The 20,820-nt window shown below is 42.2% G+C and overlaps 1 protein-coding gene across 2 annotated transcripts in view; it reads left to right on the top strand.

The window, feature by feature from the left end:
• CPVL (carboxypeptidase vitellogenic like) overlaps nt 1-20,820 on the top strand; it is a 186,978-nt gene that overhangs the window by 63,101 nt on the left and 103,057 nt on the right. For both annotated transcript variants that reach the window (XM_075586856.1, XM_075586855.1), the window contains 3 exons: nt 4,260-4,318; nt 9,247-9,326; nt 10,289-10,355. In XM_075586856.1, coding sequence (XP_075442971.1) covers nt 4,260-4,318; nt 9,247-9,326; nt 10,289-10,355 — 206 coding nt within the window. The remainder of the gene's footprint in view (nt 1-4,259; nt 4,319-9,246; nt 9,327-10,288; nt 10,356-20,820) is intronic.

Below are 20,820 nucleotides of genomic sequence, written 5' to 3'. Positions count from 1 at the left end.
AGTTCTCTTCCCTATTGACTTTGTGTGGAAGTTTCTTTGGTATGTCATTAGGGGGTGGTCTTGGACCTTCTTACCACACCCCTCTGTCCAATCACAATTTTATTATTGATTACATTGATTTTAATATATTTCATCATTTCCATTAGGACTATCCGAGTGCATTCATGAGGGAATCTTTTGTTTGTTTGTTTCATATCAGTGTTGAACGAATAGTCACTAACAGGGAATTTGTAACGAATGCTGTTAACAATATTCAGGTAATTGTATATAAGAAAGCTGCTGCTATTTTATTTTGTAAAAATGGTGCAATTAAATTTGAAGCAATTCTTTGGGTCGCATTTTTCTGGCATGTGTTGTAAACAGTATCTCCCATAATTAGCCAGTTAAAGGCGCAAGCCCTCCTAGTTTAAATACACATTTAGTACACAACCAAACAATGCCATTGACTTCTTTAAACAAATGTACAGGTAAGCAGGTTTAAAGCAAGCACCGGCTGTTTTGGTGTCTTTGGAATGTAGGAATGTTCTGTTCAGCACATCTTTAATCTATCTTGTGCTCTAATCTTAGGCCTGCTCAGAGAGCCAGTAAACATTGGGAGGGAAGAGAGGTTTATCTCTGCAAACTCTCATTGACCACACAGTGACATCAGATAAAAGGGGATATCAAACCCCTCCGAAGTTCCAGTTTATCTTTAACTAGTTATATATTCAAAATGTGTGTGTGTGTGTGTATATATATATATATATATATATATATATATATATATATATATATATATATATATATATATATATATATATATATATATATATATATATATATATATATACACATATATACACATATATACATATATATACATATACATGTAGAGGTATCAGTACCGTGTTAGCCGAGCTTCAATAATCAAAAAATAAATAGATGATACCGTTCTGTGGCTAACGAAATGCTTTTATTTGTGCGAGCTTTCGAGATACACTGATCTCTTCTTCCGGCGATGTTACAATGAATGAAGCAAAAGGTTACTTAAAAAACAGTGTCTCTTGGAATGTTATCTGTGCTGTTCCTTCCCCCGGTGTGGATGAGATTTATGGCTAGAGGTGTCAAAAGGTAATGAAAGCAAGTGAGGAAAGAGTGTGTATGTGTATCAGTGTGAATAAAAATGAATGGGGAGCCCACAGTATATACAGTGCTTTACACAAGGTGTGTGTGGAGTGGGAGTGGATATAAATGGTGTGGGTGGGTGTGGAAATGTGAGAGTTTGTAGCACAACTAAAAGTGTGTGTGGATAGTATGTGTGAGAGACAGCTGTGTGTGCATACATATAGCACAGTGTGTACAGACATGGTCTTTAGCGCTCATGGGACGAGAGTTCACTAGTGTCAGTAATCACTCATAAAATTTCGATCTCTGTTTAGGCCACTGCTAAGTGTCCCGAACAGTTGCATAAATTTGTATTCATGCAACCGTCTCTCTTTCGGGGTTTTAAGATTACCTTTGAGTATGGCAACCCTCAGATCGTTCATCTTATGACCAGAGTCAGAGAAATGTTCGCCAACAGGACTGTCTCTTGTACCGCGTGTGATGCTGTGGCGATGCAGGTTCATTCTCTTGTTTAGCCCCTGCCCTGTCTCACCTATGTAGTAGCAGCCCCCTGGGCATTTCATGCACATGATGAGGTACACGACATTGCTGGAAGAACAGGTGAACCTTCCTCTGATTTTGTATTCCCGATTCCTGTGTGGTATTTGTATTGTGTCCGCTGTGTAGAGCATTGCGCAGGTTTTGCATCTTGGGTCCTGGCATGGTTTTGTCCCGCATTCAGTTGTACTTAGAAACTGAGACCACCAATGAGTCATTGAGCGATACCCTCAACACACACCTGTTTGTCTTTTGTATAATTTATTCATGCCTGTTTTTGCCAGGTGATCACACTCACTAGTCCAATTAGGTTTCCTTTTTAACTTGCATGTCTCCCTGCTTACAACACCACTCCCAGTAGAAGGCTGTGTGCCGAAACGCGTAGGAGCAGGTCTAGCAGGCAGGATCCCCTGGTTTGTCCCCTCTCTGGGTCACGTTACCATGCTCTAGCATCTCTCCTTGTCTCCCCCTTCGTGTACCTACTTTTTGTACCTGACCATAGGTGATGTATCACTCTTTTCAGCTACAGGCTTACATGTGCTTTGCAGGCTGTATATTGTGTATCTCTGCTGTTACTCACATGCTACTTTTTGTCGCCATAGACAAACCCTATACTGCAGGGGATAGTAGTCATATTTGATTTCTTGCTGATGATCGCATAGCCCTAGCCGCGATTATTTAGTCAGTTGAGTGTCACACCAGGTTTACCTTGTCAGGTACCTCAGAATACTATCTGAGTGTATTTTGGGCATCTTTTTGGAGGATGTGTCTAGCCTTGTAATGAACAGGGGATCCATGCTGTATTTTAACCATTTCTGTGCTTTGTTGTAACCATTTTTGTTCTGTGACAATACATCAATAAATATTATGTGATTTGTACTTTAACACATACTAGAGTGCTTTTTCAGGGCCTTCTTTTCTCTCTCAATATATATATATATATATATATATATATATATATATATATATATATATATGTATGTACAGTGTTCGACAAACCTATACATTTGCTCGCCCCGGGCGAGTGGATTTAACCCCCGGGCGAGTAAATATTGGCCCAAGCAGCACACGTTTGGTACTAGGTGGCAAGTAGATTTTTTGGTGATTTGTCAACCACTGTGTATGTATGTATGTGTGTATATATATATATACAGTGGTTGACAAATCACCAAAAAATCTACTCGCCACACAAAAAAATCTACTCGCCACCTAGTACCAAACGTGTGCTGTTTGGGCCAATATTTACTCGCCCGGGGGTTAAATCCACTCGCCCGGGGCGAGCAAATGTATAGGTTTGTCGAACACTGTATATATATATATATACACACATATATACACACACACATTTTGAATATATAACTATTTAAAGATAAACTGGGACTTCAGAGGGGTTTGATATCCCCTTTTATCTGGTGTCACTGTGTGGTCAATGAGAGTTTGCAGAGATAAACCTCTCTTCCGTTCCAATGTTTACTGGCTCTCTGGGCAGTATATACACACACACACAATTATTTGGTGTTTTAATATTTGTAAAAACAGATGTCAATCACCCCAAATAAGTTACTTTCATTGGTACACTTTGGTGCTGATAGGGACTGTCCCTTGAAGAAGCTGCTGAATGGAAATGGGAATAATAAATATTCTTGGTATCCAGCTGCTAAACAGCAGCAGTGTCCATGTACAAGTAGAAATAATCATACTTAAACTGATCATTTCAATGTGAAATAGATAAAAGCTATGTATCGCAGGGTTTTTTTTTTTTTGTGCTGCCAGGAATAAAACAAACTGTGCGTCCTCCGCAAACGTTACTAACATTTGGAAATTCATATTTTACTGTCTCCAGCCTAGAACTGTTATATGAACTGTGTTTTTATCAATGAATATCACCTCATATCACAAATGATTGTCTTTAACATTTTATTATTCAAATTCTTGTTTGTAAGCTATTCAAATATCCGCCACTAGATGATTTCCAAATATGATTTTGTGAGCAGTATCGGTATGTGGGTGCATGGTCCGAAAACAATGTGACAATTATACTGCACAGAAAATACTTAACCACAGTCTCTACTCACGGGCTTTTAATAAATTGCATAAGGCAAGGATTTTGACTTTTAAATGTGCAAAAAGGGAAATGTTTTTATGCTTGTCAAGTGATTTAAAAAATACGGAGATGGAAACCAAGAATAAAATACCATCATATAACTAAAAAATAAATAAAAATTAGTCAAGTCAACAGTACCAAAATATTCATGTATAGAATTATATAACAATCAGTATGGCAAAGATTAAGTGACCCCCAAATAGAATTCATTTCAGCATTGAGCAAAATCTTTGTTACACTAACCATGGTTTTCTTAAAATGCAGGAATAAATGTTCAGGTAGCCATATGTCCGAGCAGCAGAGTCCATCTTGTATTCTCAGAAATTACTATATTCCATTTGTCTGTTATTATTTAATTTCTCAATGGTGGCCATACTACCAGTAGAAGTGCTTATTGTTTAACTCCGCTTAGCATCTTTTAGCACAGTTTGGTTTCTTAAAGTCAGCAGTCCTATAATACAGTATATATTGTTTGCTTGTTGCACTGAACAGTTTTTCTTCTATCTTTATATAGTGATTGAACGGAAGTTTTCATGGGCTTCTAAATATTCCATGCTTTACATTGATAATCCAGTAAGTTTTTTTTTTTTTTTCTTATTAAAAGTACTTTATCATATGAATTTCAGAAAAATATGTAATTATTAAAAGAATCAGTATGCTGGCCTATATTAAATTAGTTAAGTCTGGACTGCATTTTTAAAAAGACTGAAGAGACAAGTTGTTAAACTGCAGTGTCTTTTGTGGTAGACGTGTGGGGACAACATTCTCTTTCCTTTAGTTGTGCTTTTTGTCATTCGGGACTGCAATTGTTCCCAATGTTTTCTTACCCTCCATTCTTTTATTGTGCTTGTAACGCCTGTATGCCCGCAGATCTGGCCAGCCAGTCCCCAGTACTGAGGTGGATAAGGGTATAACATGCACCCACAGCAGTGAGGGCGTGCCCGGAGTGTGGTAGTTGCGTTGCCGGGCCTGGAGAGAGAAGGGTTAACCGTATACTTGCAAAGTCCGGGGTGCCAGAGGTCGGAGGGTTAATGTCCAGGAGCCAAGGGTCCAGGGCAGGAGAGCAGCGTAGTGGTGTCCAAAGCAGAGTCCAGGAGTAGAGAGGTACACGTAGTAAAGCCAAGGAAAACCAGCACCTTACAAGTCCAATGTGATGACTAATAAAATCCTATGGATGAAGGGTAGTGTCCAAACAATGATTCAGGTGATATCAAGTGATGAAACTCCCTCCGTGGACAGGTGAATATGTGGAAATAAACACAAAGAAAATTATAGTGCAGTATGTCAATGACAATTGGACACTCACATATGAACTAATTGAACAATCACAGACACTCAAGACAAAACAATTTGAGGAAGGGGCAGGAGAAGACCCGATGGCTTGTGTCGGGCGGACTTGCTCTGAGCACAGACTGGGCAAGCTCTGGTGAATTAAAAAATGTCCTTGTTCATTTTGGGCCACCAAAAGGTCTGTTTAATAAGGTCCATAGTTCTCTTGAAGCCTGGATGGCCCGCAGACCTCGAAGAATGACCCCACTCTAAGATCTTGTGGCGGAAACGTGGAGCAGCGTACAGACGACTTTCTGGAACCCTAAATCTCCTAGGAATATGAGCCTGAGCTTCATTGATTTCATCCAGGATATCGAAATTATTGGCAGAAATGATATGTTTTGCGGGAAGGATTGTCTCAGAAGATTCGTTAGATCCTTCCTCCGTAGAGAATTGGCGAGAGAGAGCATCGGCCTTGATATTCTTGGTACTGGGAATATAAGAGATCGTGTAATTAAAACGAGAGAAGAACAATGCCCAACGTGCTTGGCGTGATCCTAGACGACGAGCCCCCTCTATATATAGTAAGTTTTTGTGATCGGTGAGAATGGCTACTGGCTCTTTGGTACCCTCGAGAAGATGTCTCCATTCCTGCAAAGCTAATTTGATAGGCAAAAGTTCACGGTTTCCGACATAATTTCTCTCGGCAGAAGAGAATCTCCTGGAAAAGAATCCACATGGATAGAGTTTTTCTTGCGGAGAGGATCTCTGTGAGAGTACTGCCCCGGCTCCCACATCAGAAGCATCCACTTCCAGGGTGAAGGGGAGAGCGGTATCCGGGTGACAAAGGATGGGGGCAGACACGAAAGCCTTTTTGAGGTGCTCGAAGGCTTTGACGGCTTCGGGAGACCACCCTTGTGGGATCGGCACCCTTCTTGGTCAGAGTCGTAATGGGAAGTGCGATAGTGGAGAAATTACGGATGAACTTGCGATAGTAGTTTGAGAAACCCAGGAATCGCTGTACGGCTTTCAGTGAATTCGGCAGCGGCCTTATCGGAGATTATATAGCCAAGGAAGGTTGTGGAAGATTGGTGGAACAGACATTTCTCTATCTTCGCGTAGAGGCGATTAGAACGCAAACGTGAGAGGACTATCCTAGTGTGACGAATGTGTCTTCCAGGTTCTTGGAGAATATGAGGATGTCATCTAAATATACAATAACGAAGATTCCCAGAATGTCCCGGAAGATATCATTCATGAACTCTTGAAGACAGCAGGAGCATTGCAGAGGCCGAATGGCATCAGGTATTCATAATGGCCTGAACGAGTATTAAATGCAGTCTTCCATTCGTCACCATCTCGTATTCGGATGAGATTGTAGGCTCCTCTCAGGTCAAGCTTAGAAAATATAGAGGCTCCTTGGAGCCGGTCGAAGAGTTCGGAAATTAGAGGAAGGGGGTACCGATTTTTGACTGTAATCTTGTTAAGCCCTCGAAAGTCGATGCAGGGTCTTAAAGAGCCATCCTTCTTTTTCACGAAGAAGAAACCGGCCCCAGCCGGGGAGGTAGAATTTCGAATAAACCCTTTCTTTAGGTTCTCCTCGATGTAGGTCGCCCTAGCTTCAGTTTCAGTAACAGACAAGGGATAAGATTTAGACTTGGGAAGAGTGGTTCCAGTCTCTCGATGACTGTCGATGGGACAGTCGTACGAACGATGTGGGGGAAGAACTTCAGCCTGGGTCTTGTTAAAGACATCCGAAAAGTCATGGTATACCTCTGGCAAGGAAGAAAGGGAAGGAGTGGAAGCGTTGAGACCAGCGAGCACAGTATTGGGGGGTGAAACTGTCTTCTCCAAGGTAGTAGCCCACTGGATCGGCAGTTCATTGGTCCAATCCACCCGCGGGTTGTGAAGCTGGAGCCATGGCAGTCCCAAAATAACCTGGACAGTGGGGGAATGAAAGACATCGAAGATGAGGATTTCGGAATGACCATCCGCGGTGGTCATGGTGAGGGGAATAGATTCCCATATAATGAAGGCTGGTTGAAGCGGTCGGCTGTCGATAGCCTCCAAGCTGATGGGCGACTTCTTTTTGACTAACGGGATACGGTTATTGCAAGCATAATCATGGTCCAGAAAGTTGCTTCCAGACCCGGAGTCGATGAAGGCTTCAACCTTTACCTTGATATTAGGAGCCAGAAGAGTTATGGGAAGAAGGATCCTCTTCGGTAGCTCTTTGGGGGAAGAGGGGCAAGGAGAAATGGTACCCAGTAGAAGCCCCTCTACCTTTACTGGGCGTTCTCGTTTCCCGGTCTCAGGCGACAGTGGCGTAGTTGATGTTCCGGGGAACCGCAGTAGAAGCAGAGTCCCTCATCTCGGCGGCGTGTTCTGTCAGCTGCCCGAAGCTGTTGGCTTCCGATTTGCATCAGTTCGGGAGCGTCCAACGCCAGAAGAGCCGAGGGAGGTGACCTAGGAGAAACAGGCATAGGAGACAGTAAGAGAGGGCGCTGGCGTTCGTGACGACGCTCTTGAATATGCTGATCCATCCGGATGCTGAGGGCATGAGTTCCTCTAGGGATGAAGGACGAACATGGGCTGCGAGGTCATCCTTGAGGGATTCAGACAAACCCTGCCAGTAGGCCGCGGCGAGAGCCTCATCGTTCCACTGGGTCTCTGCAGCGATGGTGCGGAACTCCACCGCATATCTTGCAGCCGGACGGCGACCCTGGGAAAGGTGAAAGAGAGAAGAAGCAGCAGTCTCTCTACGCGCTGGTGTGTCGAAGACAAGCTGAAATTCTCGCCGAAACTTGGGATAATATTGGGTTAAGTCTGACCGGTGTTCTCAGAGGGGGGAGGCCCAAGCGAGTGCATCACCGGTGAGCAGAGCTTAGACATAAGCTACCTTTGAACGACCTGAGTGAAACGGAGATGGGGACATTTCAAATTGGACATCACACTGGTTCAAGAATCCCCGGCAAGTAAGGGGGTCTCCGGCATATCGATTAGGAGGTGGAATACGTGGTTCCAAATTACCCGTAGGTAATGGGGGAGGAGGGGACGGTACAGCTGGAGAGTCCCGTAGGGAGAGTGTAGAGAGTTTTTGCGCCACAGCAGTAACTTGGTCACTCAAAAATCGCCAATGATCCATAGTGACACCGTGGTCCACCTCAGGGGGGTCTGCATTTGTTGGGCTCAGCATAATGTAACGCCTGTATGCCCGCAGACCTGGCCAGTGCCCAGTACTGAGGTGGGTAAGGGTATAACACGCACCCACAGCAGTGAGGGCGTGCCCGGAGTGTGGTAGTTGCGTTGCCGGGCATGGAGAGAGAAGGGTTAACCGTATACTTGCAAAGTCCGAGGTGCCAGAGGTCGGAGGGTTAATGTCCAAGAGCCAAGGGTCCAGGGCAGGAGAGAGCAGTGTAGTGGTGTCCAAAGCAGAGTCCAGGAGTAGAGAGGTACACGTAGTAAAGCCAAGCCAAGATCAAACCAGGGAAATCCAAACACGGGCAGGGTCATTAGCAGGGAGCTGGAACATAGAGCTAAGCACAAGTTACTGCACACAGGAGCTACAGAGAGGCTACGGAGCGGGCAGACATGGGTAATAAAGGAGGGAGGACCAATGGAGGCAAGGGGAGGAGCGGAGGCCTGTCTGAGGGAACGCAGGGATAGGTCCAGGAGGGAGGCAGTGGTGTGATGGCTCGTAATGGCCTGCAGGCGATGCGGGGCGGCGCCAGCAGCACGGGAGGGCAGGTAAAGGGATCGGGTGCGCGCACCTTCTGTAAGGCTGCCGTGCGTGCGCCCTGATCGCGTGCGCGCAGATGCGGCGTGCGCCGCGGAGGAACGGCACGGTGGGGAGGAGGTAAGCAGCTGAGGGAGCGGAGAGGCAGGGCAGGAGGCTGCCGTGGGGCTAGAGGTGACGGGGACCCGCTGAGAAGCGCGTGTCCCCTGATCCGTTACAGTTCTTGATTATTTTCCCGTTTTTTACTCATTGGCTTTGACCAGGACTGAATTTTAAACCCTCGGATATCATAGCGTTTCATTGGTTGGACAGTCCTGAGTTAGGCCACGTGAGAAAAGTACTAAAACATTTTATAACTGATGTGAATGAAACTCCACCAAGTGTATTTCAAGTTGTGTTGACATCCATTAGACCTAAAGATTTGTTAAGCTGATTACAATTAGCTATTTAATAGCTTTAAAAAAAGAAAATAATTTGTTTATTTATTTTTTTACAGGTTGGCACTGGCTTCAGTTTTACTAATGATGACCGGGGATTTGCAGTGGACCAAGTTGACGTGGGAAGAGATTTATACAGGTTTGTGCTTTGTGACAGGATTTTGAATACGTGTTCATGTTCATGGTTAAGGTGCTTGATCGTCTTCAAGCTGAGCGGAAGTATGAAGTTATACAGGAGGGATGATTTAGCAAACATAAAAAGGGCAGCTGAGTAACAGACAAGTAGAGACACTTCCACAAAACTCAATGATATGAGAGAACATTTTTATGACAAAAGCTCTATGTCTCTATATTACAGATGTAGCAGAGTTTACTTCTTCCGTTAATAGGATGTATTGTGTTCATTCTGGAGCTTTATTGAACTGGAGTGCTATTGAAAACAACGGTTACTTGGATAACGCACACATTATTTATGTTGTGTTAGCAGGTTCAATAACGTCTGCAAAGTCGGTAGATGGCAAATGCGTGAACATTTTCTGTTTTGCATAATATTACCATATTGTTAAAGTTAACAAAAGTTAAAAGATTCATTTTTCTCAGCTTGTATTACATGGGAGGAATACTCCTTTGTTTGCCTATTATGGGACTAGTTCAGATGTCCGGACTTCTTAGCATTTAACACCTTAATTGCCAGAGGGCCCTTCAAACCCGTGCAGAGCCATTTGCTGCATGATTCGCTGGCACATCTATGTACATACAGTAACGCTTCACAGCGGTAATACACGTGACATAATATAACATATAACATTATATAATAATATAACACATAATGGGAATTAGTGTTTGAGACATAAAAGTAACAGGAAAAAAAAATAAAGAGTCCCTGGTCCGAAGAGCTTACAATCGCAGTACGATATTCAGATTTACTTCCAATGTTGGATGCATATGCAGCGCGAATAAGCACTGATGTCTCTTGTTCTAATTCAGAAGTATTAAGATGTTGGAGAGTTAAAGTTCATATTTTATGCGTGGGCAAAATGATGCACAGTCAATTATCCATCGCCTACAAGTCTGTAATGTTTTTGTTTTTTCTTTTAATAGTGCACTCACACAATTTTTCCAAATCTTTCCTGATTATCAGAAGAATGAGTTTTATGCTACAGGAGAAGTGAGTATCGTACTGCATGTCTGTATGAATGTATCTTTATATAGCGCCCACAGTGTACAGACATACCCTGGTTTAAGGACACTCACTTTAAGTACACTCGCGAGTAAGGACATATTGCCCCAATAGGAAATATTTTTAGCTAAAAATGGTGCAGTTTTTGCAGTGGTTCTGTCGCAGTTTTGCAGCCCCGGAGGACCCTACCATTTTTAACACTTGATTTAATAGAATTGCTGTTTTTGCTGACGTGTTTATACTTAAAGCAGAAGTTAATTATCATTATATTTTTCACCTAGGGCTACTGATTGTACAACCTGGAATACCCCTTTCCGCCATGCAGTTATGGCTCTCTTAATTCTCCCCTGGAAATTAAATGGCCGCTGCTATGAGCCAGCTGTTTGCCTCAATTTTACTTTAAAATTGCATTAATATACATACCCCCAAAAGAATATACATATTTAATGTTAAAACATCTGTTAATCATGTAATAATTATATAATCGTGCCTCACCTTATTTCATTTGCCACTAATCAAAATGGATTTTACTCATTTAGAAAAAAAACAGTCCTTTCTTATTTAGAGATGTTTTTATGCTCCGTGATCCATTCTTAATGCGGAATGCACTTCCGTGCTTAGTGTTTACGAGTTAGGACTTTGTTATAGTTTATTTAATAAGAGTCTGAGCTTCTCGATTATTTGTGTATGTTTTGTGTTGGGAAGTTTGCAAGCTGTTCTAAATGTAATGAAATGCAGTGATTTCTCATGATCTTTCCCAAGTAAATTCTTCTAATTTCATTCAGAAAACCATTGCTTTAAAGGAGCAGTCCAATGAGTGGGTAGAAACAACTAAATATAATTAGCTACCTTTGGAAGGATTAAATCACCCATAAGAGAGCAGTTCCGCATTCCCCCATTTTCTTAGATGGGAGCCAGGGAACCTGCTATTTTCAACACGGGGGGGGGGGCAGGGGGGGGAGGTTGAGGATATCTCCTTGTTTCTGAGATTTTACTGGTAAAGTTACCTGGTTTAACCCCTTGCGTGCCGGAGGGGCCACGACACCAGAGTGCCACTGCCCCTCATGCACAGCACGGAGCTTAAGCTGGAAATGGAAGAGGCATCGTTCTCTTCACCATAGATCACCACCTGCCCTCCATGGGAGCGCAGGGCGTGATTTTAAACTGGGGGAAAAAAAGCAATCTGGTATGACATAGCCACTACTTCATGGGGCCCCTGGAGTGCCAGACCTCATGACGTAGTGACTGACTTTGGGCACCGTCAGGGGAACAAAATGACTGCCAAATTTTGGCCTACAGAAAGCTGCAACATCATAGTTTATGGCTTCTTATCGAATAGGCATTTAAATCCCCATTTAAAAATGAGGAAGTAATACTGGTAACTTCGCCAGTAATTATTTTGGGAATCGGAATACTCGAGTTGAAAATAGGTCAGTTCATCTCTTGTGGACCTCCATAGAGGACTATAAACAGTCTAAAATAAAGTAAATATTGTAAGAACTGCCCAAAGCATTTGTCTACCATGGAAATGCAGTGACTGCCCAATTTAGGGGATGATTACCGAATTAACATATTTTCAAAATAAATCGATTCATAAATGGGAGGGACACCATTTTGTTGTAGTCAAATTAATTCTACTGGGAGCTACCAATTTCCCAAATCTCTGAGCGTGTTATTGGATATGCCACGTTCTAAACATTCATTAGAAACTAACTCCACCGACACCTTCCTTAAATGTTTATAATAATGTCCCTTTTCCTGGATGTCTCCTGCTTCATAAGTAAATAATCATGCCCCGAACACTATATATTATATATATATAAATGTGTGCTCATTTGCATGTCATTTCCCAGAATCCCTTGCTGCAGTGGAAGTGCTGTTTGCTGGGTGATAATGGTGAAAGACAGGGTTGCAGACCTGTCTAAGACATGCAAATGAATATACAGGAATATTTACAGTTGCTATATATATATATATATATATATATATATATATATATATATATATATATATCACCCATGTCAATAACCTCCGGATGCCGACTAGAAAACGGAGAAGTACATTGTGAAGAACATTGATCTGTTATGCCACCAGAAATGAGTAGAGTAGGCAACATTGACCAACTAAATATGCTGTGAAGCCACCTCTCAGTATTTGTCGAGATCAGCTTCATTTAGATGAATGAGGACTAGCATCTTCTCACAGCATATGGAATATGGGTTATTCAGTTGATATTGGGCTATTCAGTCTGAACTTTCAAGGGAGACTTTTAAAGGAAGTGAGAATTGTTCCATCGCATTCATTATACACTAACATAGTTGAAGGCATTTGTTTTCGAATAAATGGAGAGTTCTATTTCCAGTTCTAAAGATTCTCCGCTGTGGATCTATATTCACAAACTCTGCTGCCTGAATATCTCCCTGAATGTCACCCAAACTCTAACTTGCTTCAGCGATCACAAGAAGATATCTAGTTAATTCTTTAGTGCAGCAAGTAATCCATCAGAGGCACCTTAAATATTGGCATTGTGGTATTCTGTATAGTCACTCTGATTAAATACTTACTGCATGGAACAAAAAACAGTTGTATACGCCAGAGAATGATGTGTAATCTGAAAGAATGATTCATGTTATGAGTGCATCTGGAATCTCCTTCAATGCTCTATACAGTATTTGTACAATTCTACGGAGAAAATTGTTAGCATTTTTCACTTAATTGTTCCAGGCGGCTTTTTTTCTTCTTTGTTTTAATCACACATTATATAAGTTATGGTGGGGGGAAAAGTGACAAAACCCTCCACAGTACAGTGTACAGAAAATAAAATATCACTTGTGACACATTGACATGTCTCGGACAGGTTTACAAGCCTGCTTTTCACCATGATCTTAGTCCACAGCCCCAGTGCCTGTGCTGCACGCTCGCCTGCCAGGCTGCAGCACGTGCAGCCGAGTTCCCTGGTCTGCAGTGAACTGCAGGGGTAAGACAGGGGAGGCATAATGGGGGAGTGATGGGGGGCGTGGTCATGTCACCCGGCAGGTTCGCCCTCATTGGCTGAACTGCCAGGGGCGTGGACTAGCGCTCCGTTGCTAGTTCTGATCTCAATTGTCCAGTCTGCTGAAAAAACTGACCGTGCAGCGCGGTGGCCACCCCTTGCAGTGGGCCCGGGCCAATTGAGGGGTGTCTCCTGTCCCATGGCGGGTGCTGCAGTAGCCTGCAGGGACCAAGCCTTAGCATCCAGTGCTTCCACTGCAGCAAGGGATTCTGGGAAATGACATGCAATTGAGCACACCGTGTTCCCTTGCATCTTAACGTTGTTATTGTCCTTTGTTTTAACTTATATTTTTATTAAGATTTTCAGATATAAATGAGAAGGGAAGGGGATAAAGAAAGGGGGGGAGGAGAAACAACCATTTTGATACAGAATTTTTATAATCATCAACTTTCACATTGCATAGCATACAACATTTTATAAAAACAACATATCCTAACTCCTCACTCATGAAAACTCTTTCCTAATGAGGGCATCCCCTTATCTGACATCCCAGGGATCCCAGACCCTATCAAACTTCCTTGTGGTATGATTCAAAAATGAGGTGAGTCTCTCACACTTCTAACGACCTATCTTCTGGAGGGCGGAAGTGTCTTCTTCCATGCTGCTGCTACAGCGAATCTAGCCACCATTAAAAATGCAGAATCGGTCTGACCACGCCCCGGTGGAAATTGTCCTGAAACCCCCCTTCACTAGACCTAAGATATTTCAGTGGCTCCTAAATTAGTTGCTTCTGAATCAGACGGGGATTGAGGAACAGATGGGGAATATTCTGGTAGACTAAATAAAGGCTCCGTCAGTAGTCCGTCCATCCTCTGGGAGGCTCACAAAGCCTCCATTAAAGGGGAATTTATCTCATTAGCTTCATTCACGAAAAAAGCTAAAAATCTAAAACAAGGTAAACTTACAGCTAAAGTAATTGAATTAGAACAGGAACATAAATCATGCCCGTGTGCGAAGATTTCTCTGCCAGACTAGAGAGGAATTACATAAATTAAGATTGGAGGACACAGAGAAAGCATTAAAATGGCCCATCAGACTGATTACGATAAAGGTAATAAAGCAGATAAGCTTCTCCCCAGTAAATTAAGAGGTGTTAAAGCTAAATCGCAAGTTTCAGCCATAAGGCGAGGTAACTGGGAAATTACACACAACCCTTTCCAAATTGCCATGGAATGCTCTAAATTTTACAATAATTTGTATAATCTGGATTCATCCGATCCCAATTGTAATAAATCCTCCAGTGAACAAATAGATAGCTATTTACAGGCATGCAAACTTCCAAAGCTCTCTGCGGAAGAATTGGAACAACTCAATGCTGAAGTTAGTTTTACAGAATGAAAAGAGATTATTAAAGGTCTGAAACCCTCAAAAGCCCCAGGCCCGGATGGCTTCTCAAATCTTTACTATAAAAAATATTGGGGAATATTGGCTCCATATATTTTGGATATGTTTAATAGTTTTCTATCGGGCTCCCAGATTCCTTTTCAAATGTGAAAAGCAAATTTAGCAGTAATACCTAAGGCAGGGAAAGATCAACGAATTGCGTAAGTTACAGACCAATCTCACTACTTAATACAGATTTAAAGAGATATACAGTAGTAACATTTTAGCGAACAGATTAAACCCAATTTTGCCCTGCCTAATCCATAATGATCAAGTAGGTTTTATAAGCAAGCGTCAGGCCTCAGACAATACACGCAAGATTATCAATATAATTGATTATGTTCAGTCCTTTAAACCCAAGGCGATGTTGTTGAGTTTAGACACTGAAAAAGCATTTTACAGAATTAATTAGGATTTTCTGAATAGACCTATGCTGGGGTTAGTTTTTTCCGGTCCATTTTTAAAGGGGGTCCAGGACCTATATGATGCCCTTACAGCTTCTCTAAAAATGCCAGGGGGGAACTAAATCAAATCAAGATTAGTAATGGTACCAGGCAGGGTTGTCCATTATCCCCCATGCTCTTCGCGCTAACAATTGAGCTGCTCGCAATTAAAATGAGGAAAAAAAACAATATTCGGGGTATTAAGATTGGCCAGGAGAATCTCAAACTATCTCTTTTTTTGCCGATGATATTATCTTGACAATTTTCAACCCTCTGACTTCTCTCCCCAATTTACAAGATGAGCTCTCTAGGTTCGGTTTGTTCTCGGGTTAGAAAATTAATTTGGCTAAATCAGAGGCACTAAATTTAACTTTACCAGACTCCGAGGTTAAAATAATCAAATTATATTTCAATTACCACTGGAATAAGGTTAGATTTAAATACCTAGGGATTTTCCTCACAAAAAACTATCAATCTCTATATAAAAATAATTACCCAGAGCTTTTCACTAAATTAAAACGGGATCTTCTACTCTGGAACGGCCACCAAATTTCCCTCTGTCTCTCCAGATTTCAAAACCCCAGGTGGCCGAACATGGGCATAAGTCTAGATGGGTTGACATGACCCTATACTTCTTTTTTTCCAGCTGACAGATTTTCAAGGTAAACCCAATTACCAAATGCTCAGACTGTCTCCCAATCCCAGCCCCGGAGCTCGACCATAGCAAAGAAGGCAAGCCGATCGGACTTTTGAGTGAGCTCTCCAGGTCCACCCAAGCATAGGTACCTCTTGGGAAGTGCCAGTACACCAATTGTCTCAAATGAGAGGCTATATAATATTTTAAAATAATAGGTACTGCCAAACCCCTTCCTTCCTTAGGCTCCAACATAATTGCGCACAACGCTACTGGTGAAGTAAGAATGAACAATTTATAATTTTAAAAGTAATTCAAGGTTCTGCGTACATCAGAAAAGGTATAACAAGCATTTAACTGTGACAGTTGTTAACACTCCGGCATCAGGACACATGAGGAGGCTGCAGCGGATCACCCGATCTCAGGAATCTGTAGCCAGCTCTCATCTGCTGTACTTTGTAAGCAGAGGGACCCTTTCCTGTCCACGCCGTCAGATAGTATAAGTCCCGAGCTCTGTTAAGGAGTGGCTGATGTAGGGACAATCTCACCAGTCAGCGTCTGCTTCTAGCCCTCGCCCCAACACACTGAACGCTGGCGAATGGAGATGACGTCACTGGATCGGCGTCAGCCAGGAGAGTGCCGAAATCAAGCTTACACGTGACCAAAATGGTGATCGAATACTGCGGGTACTATCAGATCAATAAAAGTACAATTCCAACGCGTTTCGTAGCAACTATAAAGGCCACTTCAGCAGGGATTCCTGATATCGGGTGATCCGCTGCAGCCTCCCCATGTGTCCTGATGCCTGAGTGGTAACAACTGTCACAGTTAAATGCTTGTTATAACTTTTCTGATGTACGCAGAACCTTGAATTACTTTTAAAATTATAAATTGTTCATTCATGAGTGTTGTGCGCCATTTTGTGTTTTGTTTTGTCTAGATTCAGGGTGTTGGACCACCCTTATTTCATCAGCAGACGCTCCTTATTGGTAACACAGTTATCTTTACTCACTTGGGTATTTTGTGGATATTTCACTCAATTTATTCTTCACGTTGTTTTTTCATTATAGTTGCGCACTTGTACTGTTTTTTCTGTCCAACATAATTGACCTTGCTATTCTTGGTTATTTATGTTTCCAAATGAATTGCATAATTCGATTTTGAATTTCTTTTATGTGTGTGGATAGGCACTGGTAGTGTCTGAAAGCAATACCGAAGTCTGGGGAGGATATTCATCTTAACCGCAGATATACGTCCCAACCAGGAGATACAATGAGAGTTCCAAGCTTGTATGTCTTTTTTTACCTTTGAGAAAAGCTCAGGATAATTATATTTAGTGAGTTGTAGTCGCTAGTAAGGTGTATCCCCAGGTATTTTAAGTGGGTCTTTTTCCACTTGTAGTCAAAGTGCCGTTTAAAGACTTCAACCTCCATTTCCATTAACGTTAAATTTAGCGCTTCTGATTTTCCTACATTGACTTTATACCCTGATAACTCTCCAAATCCACAGAGGGCGGATTGCAGATTAGAAAGGGATGTCAAAAGGGTTGGATATTGTAAGGATAATATCATCCGCAAATAGTGATATTTTGCAACACTCTTTTATTTTAATCCCTTGTATATTTGAAGAATTTTTGATTGTGGCTGCAAGAGGTTCGATTGTTAAGGCAGAGGGGAGAGGGGGCACCCCTGCCTAATCCCATTCTTAATTGTGATTAGGTTCCTCTCACCCCCTGGAATTTTCAAAGTGGCTGTTGGTGTCTGATAGAGGGCACAGATCCTTTGCAAACCTACCCCCCGAAAATCCAAAAACGTTTTATCCAAGAAATCCCAAACGCCTTCTCCGCGTCCAGTCTCAACAATACTGCTTTCAGTTTAGATTTATGTATCTCTTCAATTACATTGATAATTTTCTTAGTGTTATCTGACGCCTGGCGTTCACTCACAAACCCCGCTTGGTCATAATGGATTAATCTAGGAAGTATTGAGTTCAACCTGTTAGCCAGAATTTGACTATATATTTTCAGGTACGTATTAAGCAATGCGATTGGCCTATAGCTACCACAACATACATGGTCCTTACCTTCTATAGGGATCACCACTATATTGGCTTTCGTCATCTGTCGGTGGCTTTGTTTTCCGCAAGGAAAATTGTTAAATAAATCCAATAGACATGGTCCTAGAAGTCCTATAACAGTTTTATAGTACAGATTTGAGAAACCATCTGGGCCAGGCGCCTTTGATGAGCTAACCGCCCTTACTAGTTCTATCTGGGTTATTTTTGCATTTAAAATGTTATGGTCTTCCTAAGTCAGTTTTGGGAAGTTGCAATCTCTAAAATAATCCTCAATCTGAGTCGGGTCCACGATTTCAGCATTTGGGGGTCATAGAGGTCCGTATAAAATTTAGCAAATGCCTCTGCTATCCTAGAGGGGGTTGTTAGTCACTTCTCCTCCTTTCATTCTAATAGCGGGCATCGAAGTTCTCGACCTGATTCCTCTGAGTTTATTTGCCAGTATATGGTCCGCCTTGTCTCCCTTATCATAATAAGTCTGTTTAGTCCGTTTAAGGGCCTTCTCTACATCTTCTAGTTGCAACCTCTTAAATCCTTCTCCTCAACAATTTTTTTTTTATGTGAATATTTTAATTTTTTTTCCGTAAAATCTTTTTCTTTTCTCTATTTGTATTCTCTTTCTGTGTGATGCTGTTGAGATAAGCTGTCCTCTGATCGTGGCCTTAATGGCTTCCCATAGAGTCGCTGTCGACTCTACAGACCCATTGTTAATATGGAAATAATTTTTAAGCGAATTTCCAATTTGAGTACTAATCTCTGAGTGATTCAGTAGGGAGTCATTCATCCTCCAATGGAATGATCGAGTCCTTATAAATGGCGGATCAAACAGGATCGCCCCCGGACGTGGTCTGACCACGTATATCCGAATGGACCAACACCTTTAGATACCCGGGGATACAAATACTGTATATTATCGATTCTGGAATACGAATCGTGTGGGGTGAGTAAAAAGAGTAATCCCTCTGTCCTTTATGTGAGACACGCCAGGCATCCCACAATCCAAATTCTTTAAGTCTGAATTTTTTTTGCTACATTGTATGTCATTGCAGAGTGTGATTTGCTCTGTGTGGGTGGACTTGTCCATATCTGGACCTGGTACCATTTTAAAGTCACCTCCTAGGATCAGCAGCTTGTCCTGGCCATCTCCCATAGATTCCAATGTTTCCCTTAAGAAATCAATTTGCCCCTCGGGCACGTAAACAGTCACTAACGTAATCTTTTGGCCTGAGAGGAGACCATGAACCATGAGGGACCTCCCTCCTTGATCTCTAACCTTCAATGCTTGGAACGGAATATCCTGTTTTATCAGTATCGCAACCCCCCCCCCTTTTTTTTTTACTAGTAAAAGATGAGTAAAATGCTATAGGGTATGTCCTGCAGAAAGTATTTGGGGGCTCCTGAGTGTCAAAATGTATCTCCTGTAGAAAAACAATATCTGCCTTCAGATTCCTACATTTCTTTAGGGCCAATCTGTGCTTACTGTTACTATTGAGGCCTTTAACATTCAGGGATACTAACTTCAATGATGCTTGGCTAGTCACTCCCAATGTCGTGTCTCTCTCTCTCCTGTGAAAGTTGTGAACGTAGAACTTTAATGGTTGTTGTGGACTGATGAGGGTAGAAAAAAATGAGGGAACTTTCCACCTCCTGAAACTTGGGTAACAATTTTTTTTTTAACTGTAAAGAAAGATAAGTGTAGCCAGCCACTCGTCCCAGTTTTGCACCCAGACTCTACAAAGCCTGGCGGGCATATGGCCCTATGGGGGGGAGCGGGGGCGACCTGACGCCGGGCATACAGGGCTTCCACGCAACCCGCCTTCTTCTATTTTCACTCCACACACACACACGTATCAGTACCGTGTTAGCCGAGCTGTAATATATCAAAAAAGAAAAGACGATACCGTTCTGTGGCTAACGTAAAAGCATTTCGTTAGCCACAGAACGGTATCTATTCTTTTTTGATATATACATATATATATATATATATTGAGAAAATTAAAAATACCCCTTATTAAACATAAAAATTACTTGCAAGCGTAAAACCAGTAAACAAATCAAACCTTTCGTGTTAGAATACACTGTGCCTATAAGCATTAGATTTCGAGCAGAAATTTACTCTTGTCCTTCGTAATGCTTAATGCCCTTTGTGTCCATAAACATTCAGTTTCTAGTCTTTATGTGAAGGCCCCCTCACCCATCACCAGGACCTTCAATCTGCCCTTGCACCGGCTTCTTCCACTTGTCTGCAGACTGGCATTCAGGCAGTAGACAGTAGATTCACAGATGAAACAGTTCCTAGAGTAGGTTATAAGGAATACATGGGGAAAAAGCATAGGGGAAACAAACATATCTATAAGTCCGATATAGACTTCTCAAGATCGCCATGGTTGGCCGGATCGCTGGTTAGGGGAATGGTTGTGGACTCTTATTGAATCTTCCAAGGTTCTGGTGAACAGCAGGGGGACTCGACGGGACTCCCGCAAGAACTTAGTCGATCTTAACTCTTACATCTCGGGCTCTTCGCTCCTGACCTTGTCCCTCCCTGGGGGTCAGATTTAACGCTGATAGGAAGGATGCAGATGCTTCAGAATAACGGTGCGATATCTGTCTACCTTCATGATTGACTATAAGCAGGAACGGGAAAGCCCACTGTAGCGGATTCCCTTTTCCTGGAGAACCGCAGTCACCGGTCGCAGCCCTCTTCGCCTATCTATTGTCAACCTGGAGAGATCCTGGAAGATCTGGATAGTCATTTTTTAAATCATTAAATCAATTGAGCCTCTGTTTCTGCAGCCTTTTATAATTCTTTCTTTGGCTACATTTTGATAGTCTCAGAACCACGTTTCTGCTTCTTTTGGGTTCATCAAA

This window comes from Ascaphus truei, chromosome 2 (genome assembly GCF_040206685.1).
Source record: "Ascaphus truei isolate aAscTru1 chromosome 2, aAscTru1.hap1, whole genome shotgun sequence".
Classification (NCBI taxonomy): domain Eukaryota; kingdom Metazoa; phylum Chordata; class Amphibia; order Anura; family Ascaphidae; genus Ascaphus; species Ascaphus truei.
This window is presented reverse-complemented; position numbering and strand designations above follow the sequence as displayed.